This window comes from Rhodamnia argentea, chromosome 1 (assembly GCF_020921035.1).
Source record: "Rhodamnia argentea isolate NSW1041297 chromosome 1, ASM2092103v1, whole genome shotgun sequence".
NCBI lineage: Eukaryota > Viridiplantae > Streptophyta > Magnoliopsida > Myrtales > Myrtaceae > Rhodamnia > Rhodamnia argentea.
Window position 1 is genome coordinate 30,305,300 of NC_063150.1, and position 20,085 is coordinate 30,325,384.

Consider the following 20,085-nt stretch of genomic DNA (forward strand, 5'->3'; position numbering starts at 1 on the left):
ACACGATCTTCCAATCAACAAGTGATTTATGCAAAACACGCGGTGATGGTACATGCATTTACGGTTAAGATTGTACCGTTCATGACAATACTTGTTAAAAAATATTTCCTTTTTTGAAAGCTGCTAGCGCGATAGTTTAACAGTCTTGTTAGTAAATCGGTTCTCATCTCATGTTCGATAAAAGCTCATTGTGAAATTAGTCGGTTCTTACATTTCACTTTTTTATCTTTCGCTACAAGTTTCGAGACTCGCATAAAAATTTTGGTTTTACTTAAATCGAAATATCTCTAATCCGTTCAATTATATATGGAACCGCATACAGGTCTTTTCTTTTCTTTTTTTTTTTCCACGTTGGGGAGGCGAATATGCCCACTGCCCAAAGCATTTTGGTCCTTTCGTTGGACCTAAAGTCACGAACTTGGACCGGTCAAATGGCTTCTCTCACGCGAGGCATGTGAAGTCAACGTCTGAATCCTCGTCGACGGGAAACATTTTGACCGAGCCGACGAAGAAACCTCAGCTTCGATTGCGAAGGTCCTAAGGCCGCTGAGGTGAAAAGCAACGTCCTTTCTTGTCCCAAGCCATCGAAACTCATCAGACGGATGACTGAAACTGAACCGAGCAAACAGGAATGGTCGAATCTTGGTCGCTCAGGCGAGGGACTAGAAACCCAGATGAAGTTAACACCAGCTGAGTTGGGAAAGAACAATCACAAGTCTTGTTTCTTCTTTTGATTCGAAGAACGATGTTCAATTGTGACAGTGAGGAAGTGTGAAGAAAAGCATTCTGGTGATAATAAAAGATGGATCTTCCATGAAAGCAGCAGCAAAGAGTTGGCTAAATTCAGGGCCGCCTCATGGAAAAAGCGGACACTTGCAGTTTCGGATCGCTCCGTCACTTCTTCAGTGTTGTTCCGCTCAAAGATCTCAGCTTTGCCACGCTCTCTTTTCCACTGTCGAAATCTCCGGCGACTCACAGGCGTACCACCCCCACGATCATTCCATTGCCCTCGACCGGACCGAGCAAGTCCACGCCTTCTGGATCAAGACCCACTTCGCTCGTATTCATAGCCACACCCGCCGTGTTTCCGCGGCAGTTCACCGACCCCAGTCGGATCCTGCGGCTCATGTCAATTTTCTCGTGACGTCTTACATCAAGAACAGCTCCCCTGAAGCTGCAATTAGCGTGTACGCACATGCGCGTGGAGCTGGTTACGAATTAGACTGTTTCACCATACCTTCAGTCCTTAAAGCCTGTGGGCACGTTTCATGCTTGCAGGTGGGAAAGGAGATTCACGGGTTCTCGACAAAATGTGGTTTTGACAGCGATGTTTTCGTGCTTAATTCAATGGTTTCCATGTATGGGGAATGCGGACATGTGGCACTCGCACGGTTTTTGTTCGATGAAATGCCCAACAGGGATGCCGTTACCTGGAGTGTGATGATCCGGTGCTACAGCCACAATGGACTTGTCGAAAAAGCGTTAGAATTGGTTAAGGAGATGCACATTGTGAATGTAAAGCCTAATGAGGCTGCCTTGGTTAATATGGCCAACCTTTTCAAAGATTTGGGTAATGTCGAGATGGCGAAAGCTATGCATGCTTATGCAATAAGAACTGCAACCAGCGGCTGTTCTGATGAGAATATGGGAGTTATGCTAAGCACTGCTTTGATTGATATGCATGCCCAATGCAGAAACTTAGCTTTTGCGCATATGCTCTTTGATAGGTTGACTCAGAAGAACATAGTTGCATGGACTGTGATGATTTCAGGCTACATCCGATGTTGCAAATTTAGAGAAGGAGCTGATCTTTTCAAAACAATGCTTGAAGAAGGCCTTCTCCCAAATGAAGTAACATTGTTGAGTTTGATCATAGAGTGTGGATCTGTTAAAGCTTTGCAACTCGGCATGCAAATACATGCCTATATCTGTAGACACTGTTTGGGCATCTCTTCAGCTGTGTCCGCTGGTCTGATTGACATGTATGGAAAGTGCAGCAACACAAAATATGCTAGGGCGCTCTTTGATCACATAGAGAACAGAGATTTCTTCACATGGTCAGCAATGGTTTCAACTTATGCTCGAGCAGCATTCCTCGATCAAGCTTTCTATTGCTTTGTCCTAATGAGGGCTGAAGGGTTAAGACCAGATAGGGAAACTGTAGTCAACATCCTACTGGCATGCGCAGGCACCGGCACATTTGCCTTGGGAAGGCGGATCCATGCGTACCTGAACAAGTGTGGCATGAATGATGTGATTCTCAAAACTGCGCTTGTCGACATGTATGCCAAGTGTGGTGACGTAGTTGTGGCCCGCATGCTGTTCGCTGCGGCAATAGATCAAGACATATGTATGTGGAATGCCATGATTGGTGGTTATGGAAAGCATGGTTGTGGAAAAGAGGCTCTGGAACTCTTTCGACAAATGGAGGAATTGTGCATGAAGCCGAATGATATGACGTATATTGTAGTTTTGCAGGCTTGCGGTCATGCCGGGTTAGTAGGAGAAGGAAAGAGGGTTTTCCATGAATTGGTCAATAGCCGCGTGTTGGTTCCCAAAATTGAGCACTATGGATGTATGGTCGACCTCCTTGGTCGAGCTGGGTTGCTTGATGAGGCATATGAAGTGATCAAAAGCATGCCAATCAAACCCAACTGTATAGTATGGGGTGCTTTATATGCTGCCTCGAAGCTGTTTAAAAATACTAAAATGGAGAAGTTGGCGTCCAAGCAAATTACGGACATGGGACATCGGAGTTCAGGTTACGAGGTTCTTTTATCGAATATGTTTGCCGCTGCAAACAGATGGAGTGATGTAGAAGAGGGAAGGAGGAGAATGACGAATTCAATAATTAAGAAAGAAGCAGGTGTGAGCATGATCGAAGTTGCCATCAGGGGTTGATCAGGGTGAAATTGGGAAGAAAAGGTGGCTCAAGTTGGGAAGTTGGAACAAACTCCCCCTGATAATAAGATCTATCCTCCAGCAAAAGTTATGGAATGGAAGCATTTGTGAAATTCTCGTTCAAACGGTAGAGTAAATATTTAACTTGTCCCTAGAGTATGAATCTCAACCTGTAAAAAGATGATTTTTGCAGTGCATTTACATAATTTGCACGTGCAGATATCCAAAATAGATACCAATAAACAAGGGAATGAATCTGTAATCTCTCTCTCTCTCTGCTTTTCCACAGTAAAATGTGCGTGCAAATATGCTGTCATGCGGACCTCGTCTTACGGGCATTCATTTCTTTCGACACCTCACCTGGGTCGCAAGCATGTTAAAAAAGGAAAATCAGTTCCGATGAGAGCTCATTGTCTATACAGGTCGCATTGCAAGAAAATTCTCAGTTTGATCAAGAAGTTCCATTCAGTCAATTCAAAGATGTCGAGTGATTTTTGTTTGACACAAGCAAATCCCTATGAACAATTGATGCCAATAATACCAGCAACCACCTTCCCCCATGAAAACTTACTACTAATGATACACAAGGAGGAAGATAGGCCAAGCTTCAACCAAGCCATTGCTGAGCTCGACGATCACCACTACCTCCAACAGCATGCCTAATGCTGATCTTCTCAGTAGCATATTTTTGCTGAAGCCACTCAAAAGCATTCACATCAAGTTTCCCAGAAACAGATTTCCCTTGCTTTCTACGAGTTTGCTGTTCTCGAATGGATGCCCAAAGTTTCGTAATGGCCTCCCTTTGCTTAGATGTGAACCTTGACACATTATCAAAGGCATGCTTTACTAATATGTCTATGACTGTCTGACACCTGCAAAAAGTTTCCGCTTTCAAAATATGGTCAATATTGAACCACAACCAACAATGAAAACATTTCTCAACACAGCTGAAAGCAATTACCATGGAGTTTTGTACCGCCGCGCAGCGATTTCTAAACAGACAATCGAGGCTTCTCTCTGCGACTTGAGAAATCTCTTATGTTCGTCCTCTTCTTCCTTCCTGATCTTGGCGGCCGCATCTTTCTTTCCCTTTGGATTTTCTTCTTTCTTCGCTTTACTCGGGATAAGCGCATCAAGCCCAAATGGGTCAAGCTCTTCCCCATTATTGGCTCCCAAACGATTATCAGGAGGCAGCTCCTGATTCCCTGGCAGGTCAGTTGATGCTTTCTCAGCTTCAAGAGCTGCAGCTTCCTCTATGTCATCAGCCTCTGTAGCAACTGGTAGATTGGATATGATGTCTTTTATTCTTCCAGCAGTTTTGGAGAACTTATGGTATGTCCCAGGAAAGAAAAGGCCATACGAATAAGATAAGATAGTCCATCAGTTTCAACCAAAAACAGACGAAATGGTTTGTCTAAAAGAATGATTTTTTCAGCAATAGCAAGGATATTGAAAGGACCTTCAAAGTTGCAACACTGTATCGAAAGAAAAGAATATTCAGGTGTCCTACGAAACATGCATGCTTACCAGGAAATGCTCTTGAACAACTTAAAAGGAGGCCATTTAAGATAGGAAATAACACCACCGGGATAAAATTATATTACAGCTCACAGTGGAACCGCATAAGAAAACTGCAGTAGTAAAATTTAACGGACCGCAGCATTCCAACATTAGAGTTTACAATGCGGGATACGCACAGGCATATACTGTTAATTTTCTTAAAAGTTACATGTAAACAAATTGGAATTACTTTCGTAATATATGAAAATAAAGTTCATAACAATTGTATTATAATGAGAAAAACTTCTTTACAGAAAGAGGATTAGTCAAATTACTAGATATTGTAAGAATAATCTAACACTGCTACTTCCTGCTATCCAATGAAAAATCAATTATATTTATGTGTTAATATGTCATGATATAATCATAACTTTTGATATTTTGATATACAACTGATAAATGACACATCACGTCATTAATTAACCAATGAAAATACGTTGAGTTAATTGGAAATTGAAGTTCTTTTTTCTGAGTATTATATGGCAAGTAATTTATACATGTATATTACATTATGTTCCCAAAGACCGAGTATTTTTTCGTACATTCAGCAAAGATGCGCATGACAGAAGTTCCATAAAAAATCACGTGATTTACACATATACATGCAAAAGTACGACCTGTTTGCTAACAAAGGGTTTTTTTTTTTTTTTTTTTTTTTTGGTCCAAGTTTGCTAACAAAGGGTTAAAAGGGGTGGAAATGAGCGATCAATGCAGCTACCAACTCTCCGCATTACCATAAGGGCGTTACCAATGATGCTAAACGAAGACAATATTAGCACTACCATAAATCGGACTACTACCATAGAGAGCCAACACAACTGGAAGATTCCTTACTATGGGAGACCATCAATAAGAGACTTAAAGTCATTCCTGAGAAAAACCGAAACTTAAATGGCCACCAACAGATGCTGCACAATTGACAATAACTTGCCTTAGATACAGTGACAAATAACAATGCAAGCATGAACTTTGAACTAGAACGAGATAAATCCAAAGGCAAAGACAAAAGTCGTACCACGAAGCTGTCATCAGTGAACAGATCATTTGCCACCACTGCCTGAATTGTCCATGTAGTCAACTGATTTTTTTGCTCATCACTTAAATGCTGGAAGAAAACAATAAGGTAGTAGCATCTTTAGGGATTTTTTGTCATAATAACCCTGAGATATCAAACTCCATTAATAATAGGAGCCATGTCCATACCTCAGCTGCATCTTGTGCCGCAGAGAACAATGCATGATAATCTGACCGCACTGATTGATCAGTACAAGCAGTTGGCGAAGACATTGCAGCTGCGAGTATTGCAAAGAAGTAATCCCTTGTTCCCGGCTTCACGCTCCCTGCCTGTATCAACTGTATGGCGAGCTTTGACGCCTTGCCGAGCTTTGTGGGATTTCGAATGTGAGATGCTATTTTCTTCATGGCATCTATGACTTGAGCTTCCGAGGCATCAGTATGGGTCTTGAACCTCAAACGTTTCCCCGACTCGGCACCTAAACATGAATGACGAGTCATTCATATCGATCCATGACAACACAAACGCCATTGTCAGCACAAGTACAAATTTTCTCAGATGAAATACCTCCAGATTTTGAAGTCCTTCCAATAACTTGATTACTTGAACAAACACAAAAGTTCTTTCAGCCGCTAGGGCTGGCAAATCAATGGGACCAACGCCAGCACAAGCCAAAACAATTTCAGTCGTGTGACAGGTTCCACCAGAAAAACAATTCACAACCCTCGAAAAGAGAGAGACCCATCAAGGATCAAACTCAAACGGAGCACTTATAATGCATCGACGACAAAATGATGAAGCCTAGAGCACTGAACAAGCGATACCCATAAAAAAAAAAAAAAGAACAACAGATAGTACCGACCATCTACAGGAAACGAGTTATGTAGTTCTTTGAACGCAGGATTTGAGTACCTGGAGGGTTGGTGGGCTCATCGGACTTGGGGCGCTTGAGGGCGCTCTTGAGAGCAGGAGGTGGAGCTGGAACAGGGGATGGGGCGCTGTCCTTTTTGCGAGGAGAAGAAGAGGGAATCTGAAGAACGCCTCGTGCTCCTCCTCCTTGCTGTTCTTGCTCTCGAGCTTGGGCTTCTTGTGGGTTCGAAGAAGGTGGCGGTAACCCTTCGAACAGATCTTCCACCATTTCTCTGCTCTCCCTGCGCGAGCCTAAGCCTGTTGCGATTCTCCGTCCCTCCGAACTGAATCAGGCAGCAATTCGACCGAAGATTGAGCTTTGTCATTAATACGACTCGATCAAGGATCCGGTTCGGGTCACATCATTTTCCATTTAGATCGGGCCGACAGACCAAGCCCGAAAAAGAAAGCCCAGGCCAAGGATTTCCATCCGAGCTCGGCCCACCCGACCCGTTTTCAGCTCATTTAGAACACTTTGAAGCGAGACTGTTCAACGGGCCGGAAGATCACGTAAGATCCGATGAACTTGGTTCTTTTGGGTCGACCCATGGCCCAATTCAATCTTTGGTGTGTCAATTTGGACGAGAATTAATTTTCTTCGGCCTTAAGTTGGACGAGGATTAAGATTGATTTCCAAACATAATTTGTCACCTAACGGATTTGAAAAGGCGTTCATTTATTTTTTTAAAAAAATTTGGAGGGAGAATCATAATTAAAAATTAGAACTTTAATCAGTTGGTATGACATAAAAAAATGAGTATATTCATCTGCACATCGGTCTAAAATTAATCAAAGATTGATTTTTATGGTCGCCATTGCCATAACTCACTTTGAATAAAAATTTCTCATTATCATTATCTATTTATTAAACAATTCATGGTATGTCAAAACTACCATCCTTAATCGACTCGAGTATTATAGTGTGGGGGAAATTACCAAATAGTCCTAAACTTATTGCACTTGTACTAACTTGGTCCTAAACATTTCAATTGTACCAATTCAGTCCTAAATATTTTGACAACTTATCAATTTAATCCTAAACATTTCAATCATGCCAATTTAGTCCTAAATCTTTTGAAATTTTGTCATTTTAGTCCTAAGCCTATTATTTGAGTAATTTGTCGAAAGGACTAAATTGATGATTCGCGAAAAAGTTTAGGACTAGTTTGATAAATCATTAGAAGACTTAGGATCAAATTGGCATAATTGAAAGGTTTAGGACTGAATTGGCAAGTTATCAAAATGTTTAGGATTGAATTGACATAGTTGAAAGGTTTAGAACCGAATTGGCACAATCGTAATAGATTTATGACTTTTTGGACAATTTTCCCTTGTAGTGTGTGTATATGTGTGTCTTGTGTTGGTCGCATTGACCAAAACTTTAGTATTTATCATTTCCATCGCCAAAGTCAACGCCAGGTTTGGTGAGCCCCCTCTGGTCTAATTGTCTCAACATAAGATTTAAAAAAAATATATATCAAAGTAAAACAAGGATTAGGGTTCCCTTACACCTCCTTGCCAGCGAAGTAATCTTGTCCACAAGTAATATATGTCGGGATTGAGACATGCATGCTGATTTATTAGAAGGATTGCATAATTGCATAATTGAATTCAATCAACTCATACCACATTGCTTGTTGAGCGGACAGTTGATTAGTCATTTCTCATGCCGACGACTTTCCGTCTCCGATAATTTGCACGTGACAAGCAGAAACGACCGAGCATTAACAATCTCCTGCTATAGCTTCACGCGTGTGTACGGAATGTTCGGTTTGAAATATAACCTGTTATGCCTCGGAAGGATGAGACCGTCACCGCAAACCACCCCCCGGGACGACACGGTACCCCCGAACCTGCCGCGCCGCAGGATGGTCAATCTTCGAGTACTCTACGAAGCTTCGTGCTTCAATAATTTCGTGCTTATCAACTCCAAAAGAAGACCCAACCATCCCCAATTAACCCCTGCCTAGGTGAACTTCTCTTAAATTAATCATGTTTATGTGTAATTAGTCAAAGTAAAAAGGAAAATTGAGTTTAGTCGTTTATAGAGGCATGGGACCATGCAAGCCCCTCCTTGAAGGCACGGGGGGCCACGGCCACCACGGTTGAACAAACGCACAAATTAACAATTATAATTAGTCCATTTCCTTGGGCAATTAACAAGCTTATCTCTTCCTCAACTTGCCCTAAATTAAGCAGGAAATGTTTCGGACAGTCCAACGCCTTGCGCTGTGTCGTGTTAACTAATCTTCTGCTTTCCGCCGGTCAAAACCTCATTTTCTTCGATTACCTGCGAGCCGGATTCATTGGTTACTTGTGACCCGGATCCATTTTTCTAATCAGGATTAGGTTTTCCCCCCCTTTTGTTTTTGTTTCTTTAATTACGTTGTTGTCCTTTCCTGCTACTATTCAAACCATGACTGATTCGAAGCTGGCATTGCTCCGAACGGTTGTGTCCCTAAAGATTTCGAATTGTGAATGAGTCTGCGATTTTCGATGAGCCAAACTCGAGATCGATCGATGTCGTTTCTTTTATCGATTTTACGGCTTGAACTAGTTGAGTTCAGTACATGTATAATTACATGGGTGATCGAAGAATAGATTGATTTGATCGAAAAAAGATGAATTGGATTTGATGCACCATAGTTGACTTAATCTCAATTCAACGGTTGGTGGCAGGTGGCGGCTCCAACGGTTGGCTAGCTGCTCGGATGAGAGGGTTGGTCTTGAACACAAAAAAGAAAAAGTTACCAAAAAAGTCTATATTATAATTGTGCAAATTCAGTCTTAAACTTTTTTTTGTGCTAATTCATCCATAAATTTTTTGCATTTATGTCAATTCAGTCATAATTTTTTGCATTTGAGCCAATTCGGTCTTAAACCTTTTACATTTGTGTCGATCCAGTCATTCCACCCAATTTTAGCCACAAATCGCTGATGTGGTGCGGCCGGCACTAATGTGGCCAATTTTTAATAATATTTTAGTATATTTTTTTAAAAAAATTCTTTTTCTTTCTTTTATTTCTTCCTCCGATCGGCCGCCGAGCCCAGTGACCGACCAAAGGCGAGATCTCCCTGGCCTTTGGCAAAGCTCTCCCCCTCTAGCTACTAGCGAGGCCGATCTCGCCATCGTAGGATGAGGTAGCGCCATGCCACATTTGGGCGAGTGTGGGCAAGGCTCGCCCTCACCATGCTCGATGGCCAGCTGGAGGAAGAAGGAACAAAAAAGAAAAAGAAAAAAGAAAGTGAAAAAAAGAAGAAGAAAAGAAATAATAAAATAAATAAATAATTCGAACAAATATTAAACTTGGCTACGTCGGTGCCGGCTGTGCCGCATCAGCGATTTTTGATCAAAATTGATTGGAATGATTGAATCGGTATAAATACAAAAGATTTAAGACTGAATTAGCAAAGAAATTGTTTAGAACTGAATTGACACAATTAATAAATTTAAGACTTTTTGGATAATTTTCCCAACACAAAAAGAAGAGGGAAATGGCTGATGGTAGTAGGAATTCTTTGGAATTAAGCATAACAAATCAACTCTAAACTATCGATTTTATGAGAAGATGAGGAAAATCGAAGGTATCAATTTACACTGGGCAGTGGATCTTAGACTCCTAGTTCCGTGCAATGTCGAATGCTCTTGTCGTAATTTTTGTTCCTATTCTAACTTGGTTTACTTATTCAGCATTGAACTTTATACTATAAAACATTACCACCTTCAATGGATGTTTTTTTATAATCTCCTTACGTTTATAATGTCATAGTTATTTTCCTTTCAGACAAGCATATCTTACGTTTTGGAAGTAAACATTATTATCAGCACTTTAGTATTAATTATGTTTAATGGTCCCCTTAGACTTTATATACAAATATAACATTATTACAAAAAACTAGAGACACACGAGTTCATGCATTTCTGGGAAAAGAACACACAAGTTGAAGTTCTCCATAAATTATTTTCCGGAATAGTTAATCCTAATTTAGCAAGAGGCTGTCATTCTTGCACATTCCTGACCATTTTTAAAAGCTTAAGGACATTTAAAAGTATTTTTGTGATGTTTAGATTACTTATTAATTTAAGAGACATGCCATTTTTAGATGTGGAAGGAAATTATCACGGCTTTTGAAGGTGATAGGTGATCATAATTTCTAAACAATCAAGCGGATCAGATCTTTCTGGCCAATGTCAATTCGATTGATCATTTAAAGGGATGGATTTTAAAACTAATGATCCTAAAGCAGTTAATCAATCAACCACTTTACACATATAGGAAAAATTGTCCAAAAAGTCATAAACCTATCATATAGTGACCAATTCAGTCCTAAACTTTTTAATTGTACCAATTTAGTCTTAAACCTTTTGAAAATTTGTCAATTCAGTGCTAAACATTTCAATTGTATCAATTTAGTCTTATACCTTTTGAAATTTTTTGAATTAAGTCCTAAACCTATTATTTAGATGATTGATTGAAAGGACTGTATTGACAAATTGTTAAAACATTCAGGACTAAATATGCAAATCTGCATTGACAAATTGTCAAAATGTTTTGGATCAAATATGCAAATCGTCAAAATGTTTAAGACTAAATTAACACAATTGAAAGGTTTAGGGATGAATTAGTCGCCGTACAATAAGTTTATGTCTTTTTGGACAATTATCCCACATGCAAAAAAAGAAGCAATTTTTGTGAATGAAAGTTCAAGTTTGATCGTCGAGCCACTAATTATTCTATGATCCATGACTAAGCCTACTATGTAGAGCTTCGAGCACATGCATTACATCTTCGAGACCGTTTGTTAATGATAATATCACCTAATTTGCTCGCACGTATCAAATTGAAGCTCGGTGATAACATGGATGAGAGCGAAGTAACATAACATGGAAACCATTAAGGAATGTTATGGCTCAGTGCTTCCAAAATACGTATTAAGCTAAGAAACATTACAATATCTAAATGTACCAATTGTGATTGTAAAACGTGTAATTAATGTTTTAGACATAAAAAGTTTCTTATAAAGTATGTTTAACAAATGTCAAGAAGGCACTCCCAAATGATGTTCAAATAATCGATATTGGTAACATGAAAATGACTAAATGACTTCTTCTACTCTCTCAAAAAAATTGTGTGTTCCTCTTAGCCTTTTAAAAGTACAAACAATTGGTTTTTTCTTTTTCTGTCCGAAAGAAACAGTTACTTCATCGCACCTAGAATTCATTGAAATTTGGACCAACATGTTTTTCAATGAAACAAAAGTGGACAATGTGCAAAATGAACTCTATTTATTTCCTCAATTGGTGAAATTCCGCGAAAAGTACCAAAAAAGTCATAAAATTATTGTATTTGTGTCAATTCAATTATAAACTTTTAATTTAATCAATTGAGTCCTAAATCTCTTCACAATTTGCCAATTGAGTCTATTTTAACCAAAAAGTGCTAACGTGGACGCCGACTGTCTTAGACATGGATATTTTTAATAATGCTTTGATTTTTTTCATATTTGTTATTATTTTAGTTTTTTTTCTATTCTTCTATGTATTTATGTATTTATTTGGGGGCTAAGGGCCGCCTACCCTTACCTAGACCTAGCGAGAGGCGTAATGCCCTCGCCGAGGTCGGCAAAGGCCTCAGCACCCTTGCTTTGATTAGAGAGGGCACCACAATCCTCACGCAATGCTAGGAGGGTCGCTCTCCCTCTCCTCTAGCCGGCCCTTAGCTACAAAATAATAATAATAATAATAATAATAATAATAATAATAAAAAGAAGAAAAGAAAAAAAAATTATAAAAATTATAAAAACTTCAAAAAATTTATTAAACTATAATTAAAAATATCAACATCGGTGCCGATCGTGTCATGTAGGATGGTCGATGTCCACGTTAGCAATTTACTGTCAAAATTGATTGGATGAACACAATTAGTAAATCCTCAAAAGGTTTATGACTCATTTAATACAATTGAAAAGTTTAGGATTGAACCGGTACAAGTGTAATAAATTTAGGACTTTTTTTAAATACTTTTCCCATGGAATAACACATCCTTTATAGTGTTGCAAGCTTGCGACTAATGGAATCCTTGGGTGTACCTCACGTCACCTAGGGGTCATCTGTTCCTAGCCCGGTCCGGTCCGATCCCAACCATAAACCGGGAACCGGACCGGGAGGATCGGTTCCCAATTTCAAGGACCGTTCCCGGGGGGTCCAATCATTGAACCGGTCATTCTTTTTTTTTTATTGTTAAATTTTTCTCATTAACGATATATTTAGCAGATTACCTCTCATTAATTACATCGGATTGTCGCTAAACCTAAAAATCATACTAAGCATCTTAGGTTTAGGTTTACGTTTATGTTTACATTTACGTTTACAATTTAGCAATTTTTTTTTAGAATATTGTTCCTTCTAGTCCAGGAGGTCCGGTTCCCTCCTAGAATCGAGAACTTGATTGACCGGAGCTGATTCCAATTTCATGGAAGTGGGAACCGAACTAGAACCCCTAGGAACCGGACCGGAACCCTCGGGAACTTAACCAAATTGGTTGGTCCGAGCGGTTCTCGATTCGGTCCTTCCATTATGTTCAGCCCGACGTTAACGAATTAGGATAAATAGTTAAAATACTCATTGAACATCTTAACCGGGTCAATACGATTTAATTGTTAGTTTTTATCTGTTCACTCAACTTATTAAACGACTGAAATTGTGTAACTTTAATTCCATAATGTTTTTCATGTTGGGATGCTCATTTAACCGGCCTTTATTATCCACATCATAGCCTTTCTCCAACCCTTAAAAGGATAATCAACATTTTGGTGACTCGAAACTCGACCACACTATAAAAAAAAAAAAAATCAATGTAGTCTTGAACAAGTACGAATAGAAACAATAATAAACGGCCCAAGACACATAATATAACGCAATTATTTTATGACCCTTTTCACTATTAACCCTATACTTGTTTGTGGAACATAGATCTCGTATCGAATTATCTACGATTAATCATAGCGGCACATAGTAAAGTTGTTTCAAGCCGCACGAGGAGAGGTAGCAAAGCGATTGAACGATATTACACAAGTTTCCTCGTTAGAAAAACATTATTAAAAGTAAGGAAAGAAGGGTTAAGATTATCCGGACCACACAATAAAACGAGCCTCCCCACCAAGACAAATAAAATAAAATAAAAAATCATAATAAACAGTCGATATATAAGACGCAGTCGCGAATCGCACGTCTGGAGCCCTAGGAAAATGACCAGAGGAAGGCGACTGGAATTGCGGTCAGGGTCGGAGCTTCCTCCCATTTTTACATTATTATAATCGAAACCCCCGACGATTATTTTTTCAATTTAATTTGGACATAAGGTTCTTGAGAAATGAAGTCAGTTTATTCATAGAATAATGTGAATAAAGATATTGCACGCACCTTTCCTCAACCCGTGTCTCGCATGTGTGTGTATGCTGATGATTTGTGTATGTCGGGACGCGAGAGGGACGAAGAAGAGAGAGAGAGAGAGAGAGAGAGGGACGTGCGACCCACCAGTTCACGCGCACGCGACCCCACAGCGCAAGGCAAACCCTAATTCCCAGCACCATCATCTTCTTCTTCTTCTTCTTCTTCTTCTTCTTCACCTTCTCTCGTAACTTTGTGGGAGAGAGAGACCAGAGGGCAAAAGAGCGGTTCAAAAAGAAAACCCAGAAAAAAAAAAAAAAGAGGGAGAGTAAGAAATTTTTGCTACTTAAGCTGTGGTTTTTCTCTCTCTCTCTCTCTCTCTCACCTTTTTTCTCGTTCTGTTTCTCTCCGTCATCTGCCTTCTTGTTAGGGATCACTAAAGGTAGTAGTCTTTTCTGGGGAGGTCATCTCTTTGTCACATCTCCCTTCCACTTGCTGCAGCGATTAGCTTCTTCTCCTTGCTGAGCTTTTTTGCTTAGAGGGAAGAAGTGAATTGACCCAGATAGATCTGGGGGTCTGTAGGGAATTCCAGTACTGATCAATCCTATAGTTTCAACCACATAGAGTTCGCACAGATTTTTTTCACGAGGAAGAGGAATCATGGCAAATCCATGGTGGACAGGGCAGGTCGGTCTCCCCGGAGTCGAGACCTCGACCAGCTCCTCCCAGGGGAAAAAGCCCGATCTGGGGATCTCCATGAAGGACAACAGTGGAGGAGGCGGGGCCGTGGAGGAAGACGAGAGAGATAACAGCGACGAGCCGAAGGAAGGAGCCATCGAGGTTGCAGCTCGGAGGCCAAGGGGCCGTCCCCCGGGCTCTAAGAACAAGCCGAAGCCGCCGATCTTTGTGACCCGAGATAGCCCTAACGCGCTTCGGAGCCACGTGATGGAGATAGCCAACGGAGCAGACATAGCCGAGAGCGTGGCCCAGTTCGCCAGACGACGACAAAGGGGCGTCTGTGTGCTCAGCGGGAGCGGCACGGTCACCAATGTCACGCTCCGGCAACCCACGGCCCCAGGGGCGGTCATGGCCCTCCACGGCCGCTTCGAGATTCTTTCCCTCACCGGGGCCTTTTTACCTGGTCCTGCCCCGCCAGGGTCAACTGGGCTGACCATATACCTAGCCGGAGGCCAAGGTCAAGTGGTCGGCGGAAGTGTCGTGGGCTCGCTCGTTGCTTCTGGGCCTGTCATGGTGATCGCGGCGACCTTTTCTAATGCTACTTACGAGAGACTGCCCTTGGAGGAGGATGAGGAACAGGGCAACGGGCAAGGGCAAGGGCAGATGGGAAGTGGCTCGCCGCCGGCAATTGGTGGCGGTGGGGGACAGCAACAAGGTGGGATGGTGGACCCTTCATCGATGCCGGTATACAATTTACCTCCGAATTTGCTTCCAAATGGTGGACAATTGAACCACGAGGCTTATGGTTGGACTCATGGCCGGCCACCTTATGGCTAGAAATGGATAATTTAGAGGAGTCATGAGGATAAGAGGAAGAGAAAAGAGACTTTCAGGTCAGCTACTTTATCTTGTATTGTGTTAGGGATATGGAGGAAAAAAAACCTTGCTCATGTCTTTTTAATGTTTTGTACATTAAACCATGATTATCATCACCTTGGTACTTGTTTATGTGCAAATCAAGGCAAGGGTTTTCATTTCAACTTCCTTCAATTATTTTAGTTTTCTTCACTACTTTTCCACTGATTTTTGTGTTTTAACTCCATAAAAAGCCTACTCCTTTCCTATGCTAATCTCTTCACACTGTTGCATAAAATTTAGAGTAGTCAGGAGCAATACTAATACTTTAAATTCAGTCTACTGAGTATCTTATTTAAAGCCTTAAATAGTGACAACTGGAATTTGTTTAGTTTCCATGTATGCAAGTTGCAAGGAGTTCCATGTAGATCTGACCAAGGCTAACTTCATTATATACTTCCAAATTTCATTTTGTTGGTAATTATAGCAAAGTTTACACAAGCGATTTCATACATCATTGAGTTGAGATAGTAGATGCTGTAACCTTCAATTCTAGGGCAGAAATAATCGCTTGTTTTAAATTTCGTTTACGCTGGCAATATGTGATCTATTATTTCTTTTTCAAAATTGTGCTAGTACTCAATTTTCAAAGAGTGTGGTATGCATTGTGACTGTATTTAGTGGTCTTAACTAGTGCCCTTAGGGCCATCATTAAGAAGACCTAAGAGAAAAATATTGAAGGCTTCTTAATAATGGAAAAAGCTTGATTAGTTATTCCAATTATTATCTTCACCTTTCCTCTTCCTCCTCTTCAATTTTTGCTGGCAGAGCTAAAATTCTCTAACATAACTTTTTTTTTTCATCTTTGCTTTTTAAAATTAATCCATCATCATGGTTTCTTGTTGTCCCTGAAGAACATGCTCTTCATGCTCCTGAATTCAACTTTTAATCGGATAGACTTGGATCTTGAAGAGAACTGCTCATATGACAGTTAGAGTGAACAGAATAGGTAATTATGGTGGATGAGTGACTTCATGCTTATATAGTTTGCTCTGTTTGTCTTCGTTGTTTCTAATGTTAAAAAGGAACCACAAATGAATTAGAGGAAACCCTCACAAGGAAGCTAGAGAGCACCCCCCCCCCATCCCTCCCACCCTCCAAAAAAAAAAAATCAAAGGGGGAACAAGCTCAAGTACAAGGATTAAATACTTCACAGAGTATTATTAACCTGAGAAAACTAGCTAATTAAGTGAAAAATCTGGAGATTAACAAAATGTCTGGTCAAGAATTCTCAAGTCCCATAACACACTGACGTTTGGTTCTAGTGGCCTTTCAGTTGCAAACGTCATTCTTCGAGGAAATTTCCCGGAGTTTGCAATTTCAGGCGATGAACTGACGATGAAGTTGCTAAAATGGATCCGAAGATTGCGACTTTTTTGGAGGAAAAAGATAACTTCAGAATAAGCAGTTCCCCATTTGCTAATTTCTGAGAAGACATTTGACGTATTTTGGGGGTTTTATCCAAGATTATATACTAATTAGCTCCTGCAGTAGGCTATTGCTGAAACATCAGCAGACCCAATTTTTCTGCACTTTTCAACGTAAAAATTAACCCGAAATTGTTCAGAAAATGTATGCTCCTTGCGCATGCTATTTTTCACTAGATGACAGCACATTAGATCAGTCCAAATACAATTTACTAGCTAGGAATTTTAACTCTTAAGACGAGGACTAGTAATGATCAAGTCAAAAGGCGAAATTTTTTTTCTTGTTAAAAAAGAGATGGACGCTTGCATTCAGCATATAAGAGCCATCTTTCTGGAGCTGATGAATTCTTTTACTAGTATAGTAGCAGGTTCTATCCATTGCAATCATTCGATTGTATATTTGATCGCTAACCTGAACTATGCTTTTTGCGCTGCGGGACAATGTGTAGCTGGAAGAATATGCGCAGACTGAATATACATGGCAATGAAATTAATCAGAAGGAGAGAACATACTCAAATCTCGGATTAGAAAGACCAACTGCATCATCGCTTGTCAATGCTTCAACCATGTTTAGCAAATTCATGTCCTCAAACTACAGATTATAAAACAGTTTTAAACTAGTTGTGCAATCACCCAAATGCAGGCAAAAAGTAAATGTGCGATCAAATAAGTCGAGTTTCATTCAGTGATGTTTCAATCATGTTTCGCATATATTTATGTGCTCATTCTGCAGATTACTGTTTTTTTACAAATAATGAGACCTAAAACAAATCGATCTTTTCTGCTGATTAGGATTCCATAATCCGTACCGTCACAGTCGACATAATATTTAAGGTTTTGTATGTTGGTCATCAAGCACCACTTTATGGCTAAGATCAGTATAGTGCCCTTAAAAAGGATGTTATTTTTCTTTTCTTGACACGCTCAAAGGATCCTAGAGTTTAGCAGCAAAGAGGACCCTCTTCACATGCCTTCACATGTCAATGTTAATCAGATATTAATTAAAAATTAACCCTAGCTCTTTTTCTTTCTTGCAACATTCCAGCGGTAAAGCACCAGTGCCCATTGAGCCCACCTAGGGTTTTAAAATATTCGGATGAGGGATTAAAATATTTAGCACCGCCGACGACGAGGAACGACAATTAATGTAGTCACCTCGGTTCCTATCAATGGCCATTTTTAATTGATTTTTTTGCCAACAACTCCAAACCCTAGATTAATGTTTGAGCCTAAACAAGCCAGTAAATGATGATACTTTGAACAGCATTCCGTGGAACCGGAGTAAACTAATGTGGACCATCGAAACGGAGCTTTTCTTGTTCATTAAAAAAGTGATGAGCGGCTAAGTTTTAAAATGTAGCCACTGATAATGGAGAATCATGCATCAGCAAAGCGGAAATTCAATGGCATTTTCTTGCTTTGCCGAGTTCTCTTGATGCCGAATAGATTTATTCGACTGGGGGGATGCACTTGCCGTGAAGTACACGTCGTCGATTTCGGCCGGATTAGGTGCAATTTGACCTAACTTTAAAAAAAAATTATGCTAATCTTCTCTTTAGTTAAAGTGTCTCTCCATTTTCGGGTCGACGGTCGATCACAACGCACGAAATTTCGGATTGTTGAGGATGTGGTGGCCATTCATTCTGCAAGTGCGAAAGCATATCAAACAATTCACCTGTACCAACACGTTCTTCAGGTAAAACATGATTAATATTCCTCAAACAACATAATTATATTAGCTAGGTGACAATCAACTCCTTTAAGTAAAATCTACTGCTAGATTCAAGGGAAGAGATGAATCAGTTAACAAATATTAGTAGGAGAAATTTTCAAAAAGAACTATCTCCCTGTTGGGTAATCATAGGTTTAGCAAAGTAAAACATTAACAAATTAGCCACTAAATAATAATCCCTTTGACAATGTTTCTACAGCTTATAATAATTACTAATTAATTGGGAATATTTAGCTTCCTAGCCGACCAAATCATGGTTTGTTACATATATAAAAGAACTATGGCAAGGCATCTTCTTGTCTCTCTGCATAGACAGCTGACTATGTTAAACAAGGAGATCGTTAATGCCAGACAAACAACATAATCCTTGTGTTCCCAGCTATCATTCTCGATTAGTTCAATCTTACAATAAAGATGATGCAGTTCTTGCATCGTCTAGGGCAAATACAACGATAATTTGAAGCTATGCAAAAAGATAACAAGTTTTGGTTTTAGGGCACACTAAATAACGATTAAACTATTTAAACTAAGGCGAATTTTCTATAAGAACGGTTAGTACTGAACATAACAGTAAGTTTCTGACATGATAAAAAGAATCCTTTTCGGCAAACTATATATATATATGAAACTGCAATACATATGCAGTTCTAATCAAATGGGAGACTACTTTTGATGAACAACCATACTTGAAAAGTTTCTTAAATGACTATTTTCGTGCATATCAATTTTGCACTCGCGTCATCTTGCTATATCTATCATAAAAAAATGGAGATGAAATGGAACTCCAATATAGCACAAAGTCAGATGGACTGCATTCAGATCATGAAGCTTAAGCGGCAGAACTTCCTTGGGTTCATATGCTCGAGAAAATGAAAAAAAAACCAAAGCATCACCAATGCATCTGCATAGTGGATCGAAAGTTACCAAGTTCCCACACCAAACGAACAGTTCTTAGATAGATGAGACTTGCATATGTCTTATTGTGAGTTAGGAACCGAGGGTCGGTCGAGCCTCGACGTCCACAATGCGACCTACGGTTCTTTCGATGCTTCCAAATCTATATACTAATTACAAGCGAAAATCTAAATGACCGGCTCATACTCAACATCAGAACCACAGTCTTATGCGCGAATCCAATCGTCGGATGATTTGCTACATGGAGTAAGACGTAGACCTGACTCGTGAGGATTAATATCACACAAAAGTTTCTGGTATCCATGAGTTTGCCTCGCTTCTTGACCATCGTTGAAGGGTTTAACTGGACTAGGGCGAAAAAAGAAAGGGCGCAGTTTCCATCTGAAGCACCACACGACCACCTCGACATTCTCAAGGTGGGGCGTTCAGGGGAACAAGGAAAATGGGAAAACGACAAGGAGAAAGACCGTGGGAAACGACAGAGCTCCGGTCGGTAAAACAAGGAAAATGTGTTGGGGGAGGGTTGACCTTTGACCTGGTGGAGGGATGAACGATGGTGATGCAGCAGCTACAGAAACCCCCCGGAGACCCGCCGGGGAGGGAGGGAGGGAGGCACATTCCTGGACCAATCGCGTCCCTTTT

At 40.2% G+C, this 20,085-nt stretch overlaps 3 protein-coding genes across 3 annotated transcripts; 2 read left to right on the plus strand and 1 right to left on the minus strand.

Annotated features, from left to right (window-relative positions):
- Positions 1 to 512: 512 nt before the first annotated feature.
- LOC115744012 (pentatricopeptide repeat-containing protein At1g11290, chloroplastic-like) lies at positions 513 to 3,172 on the plus strand. The gene has a single exon (XM_030679086.2). It carries the CDS (start codon positions 814 to 816, stop codon positions 2,899 to 2,901), a length of 2,088 nt encoding a protein of 695 aa, XP_030534946.1. The 5' UTR covers positions 513 to 813; the 3' UTR covers positions 2,902 to 3,172.
- Positions 3,173 to 3,311: 139 nt separating this feature from the next.
- LOC115744013 lies at positions 3,312 to 6,688 on the minus strand. Its single transcript, XM_030679087.2, has 5 exons — positions 6,389 to 6,688; positions 5,665 to 5,954; positions 5,477 to 5,566; positions 3,863 to 4,227; positions 3,312 to 3,773 (listed from the first exon to the last, which is right to left on the minus strand). The coding sequence occupies exons 1-5, from the start codon at positions 6,612 to 6,614 to the stop codon at positions 3,509 to 3,511; spliced, it is 1,236 nt and encodes a 411-aa protein (XP_030534947.1). The 5' UTR covers positions 6,615 to 6,688; the 3' UTR covers positions 3,312 to 3,508.
- Positions 6,689 to 14,164: 7,476 nt separating this feature from the next.
- Positions 14,165 to 15,521, plus strand: LOC115744014 (AT-hook motif nuclear-localized protein 20). The gene has a single exon (XM_030679088.2). It carries the CDS (start codon positions 14,436 to 14,438, stop codon positions 15,288 to 15,290), a length of 855 nt encoding a protein of 284 aa, XP_030534948.1. The 5' UTR covers positions 14,165 to 14,435; the 3' UTR covers positions 15,291 to 15,521.
- Positions 15,522 to 20,085: the final 4,564 nt, after the last annotated feature.